The following is a 2,393-nucleotide window of genomic DNA, read 5'->3' as shown; positions in this document are numbered from 1 at the left end:
TTAGAATGATTGATATTGGTATGGTTAGCATTAAAACTAAATAAAAATATTGTGTTTCATGTATGCATGTAGGAGAAGCTGGACGACAAAGTGACAGTGGCATATTTACGAATTGCCAGTTTGGTACTGCACTAGAAGAAGGATTACTTAACATCCCTCCTGATAAGGCTCTCACAGGTATTTCTTATCAGTGAAGTTATTAAACATTTTTAGGGACTTATGAACCATCCTTACCATATGTAATTATTGGTGATGAGGGGTTTCCACTCAAGAAGTACCTCTTACAACCATACCCAGGATGTTACCTTAGTAAAGAAAAGTCAATATTTAACTATAGGCTCAGTAGGGCACGTAGAATAATTGAAAACTCATTTGGAATATTAGCGGCTAGGTATGGCAACAAAATAATTATTATGAATGAAATTTATGCATTATATAGATGGCATATCTTCAGACGGCCCATCATTGCAAACCCTGACCATGCAGTCTCATTCTCTAAAGCTGCTATTGTGCTGCATAATTACCTTAATAAAACTGAAAAATCAACATACTGTCCCCTGGGTTATATTGATTGGGAAGATGGAGCAGGTAACATTATTCAAGGCTCCTGGAGAAACGACGAAACTGAAGAGACTGGAATATTACCACTGGGACAGACTAGTAGCAACAGGCCAGTTCACGTAATTAATAACGATAATAAGCTTGCATTATGTTTGGTTTCTAGTCACTCCAGAGATGCATCTGATATTAGGGACATGTATTGTTTGTGCTTTTTTTAAAAGTGAGGTGGGAAAAGTAAGTTGGCATGAATACCAAGTTCGGCGAACAATTTAAGTCAATGTTGTAACTTTGGAAACAATAATTACCATTAATTTTACTAGTAATTGAAAGATTGTTCATAATGATAATGTTCATGTTCTTTTGGAAATTCAACATTTACCAGTACTTGCTGCATTTGTAACTTGCAAATAGCTTTTTGTTTATCGGAGAGCCGATGCAATGTTGCTGCAATATGATGCCCAAAAAGCTCTTCATCTTCTTTAACAGCTTGCATCCTAGATGCTTCTATGCCTTTTAAGCTTTCAAGTATGGCATAATCAACATCCTCCACCTTTTTGCGTTTCTTAATTGGTGGCGATTGCATTGAACTGGAGGTTGATGCCACTGAAGATGGAGGTGAAATTAAGACACCTTGTGAGCTAAAATGGGATGGAAGTAATGTGAAATAGCTGGATGCATACTTACTTTGCTGAGTCATCAAGTATTAATTGAGCAGACTCATTATTCTCAACTTTAGCCACAGAAAGATCTGGCTCTGCTGGTTGGGCTAAAAGTAACATTACTGACAGTTCTAATAAAACAAAAATATTAATAATAATGAAATGATGTAACAAACTCACTGTCAATGGCGTACAACATCTTGAAGAAACGTAAGTGATTCAAATAGACTCTAATTAGGCTTGTAAGGCAGACCTTCTGTACCAGTGGGTCTATTGGTTTTTTTGAACTCTCTCACAAATCTGTCTCTGATGTTCTTCCACCTTCGTATGCAATCTTTTCGAGATTTGTCATTTTTCCCACTTATCTAGCATTTTTTAAAAATTACTTGTAACAAAATTAAACTAACCTTTGTAGCAACTTCTTTCCATGCATTTTCTTTAGCCTTGATATCTTTATACTCCTTGAAGCCCGTTTGCCACAAGCAGGAAAATAATCTTACTGCCTCTATAAGTGCTTCATCAGCCATTATTGATCACCTGAGCATTGTTTGATACGTGAGCTCCTGTATTTGATTGGCCCAACGCTGGTAGTTTAACACAAGAATAGAGCTTAGCTCTATTTTTGTGGACAGAGACTTACGTTCTGGTTTTCTGTTCACAATTTTTCACGAAACGTAATTTTTAACCGCAAGCAGGTGTAGTAGCCTTGCGTCAATATTCTGAACCCACCTTACCTTCTTCAAAAACATTTGAATTCATACTGCTCCCCCTTTCATGTCACCACTTGACAACTCTCAAAACATTAAGTAATTTTTATAAATAGTGGATCGGTTTAGAAAAGTGAATTTTAGAGTTTTCGTTTCATGATCATATGACAAAAATTTTTTTAAATATTTATCTTCTGTTTAAAAAGTTTTACTGTATTATATAATTGCGTATATTTTCGATAGCTATACTTTAAAACTTAATGTACATCAAATGAGGCGAAGATGAAACAAGTTCTCAAGCAGAGAATTGACAGTTCAGAGACCTTAGTGACTACGTCAAGTGAAAGTAGAGTAAGTTTAAACTCTCGCTGTAATGGTGCAAAAGAGGAGCCAACAGTAATAAAAGCAGTTTTATGGAGAAAAAAACATCAAAATAATGAAGAAACTGCTAATGGCTGTCATGACA

General features: G+C 35.6%; 1 protein-coding gene across 1 annotated transcript; it reads right to left on the bottom strand.

Annotated features, from left to right (window-relative positions):
* Positions 1 to 820: 820 nt before the first annotated feature.
* LOC109582617 (uncharacterized) lies at positions 821 to 1,766 on the bottom strand. Its single transcript, XM_019997461.1, has 4 exons — positions 1,628 to 1,766; positions 1,401 to 1,585; positions 1,246 to 1,351; positions 821 to 1,199 (listed from the first exon to the last, which is right to left on the bottom strand). The coding sequence occupies exons 2-4, from the start codon at positions 1,417 to 1,419 to the stop codon at positions 878 to 880; spliced, it is 447 nt and encodes a 148-aa protein (XP_019853020.1). The 5' UTR covers positions 1,420 to 1,585; positions 1,628 to 1,766; the 3' UTR covers positions 821 to 877.
* Positions 1,767 to 2,393: the final 627 nt, after the last annotated feature.

The sequence above is a fragment of the Amphimedon queenslandica genome, unplaced genomic scaffold, assembly GCF_000090795.2.
Source record: "Amphimedon queenslandica unplaced genomic scaffold, v1.1 AMPQUscaffold_13371, whole genome shotgun sequence".
Classification (NCBI taxonomy): domain Eukaryota; kingdom Metazoa; phylum Porifera; class Demospongiae; order Haplosclerida; family Niphatidae; genus Amphimedon; species Amphimedon queenslandica.
Note: the sequence above shows the minus strand (reverse complement) of the source record. Positions and strands in the feature narration are given on the sequence as shown.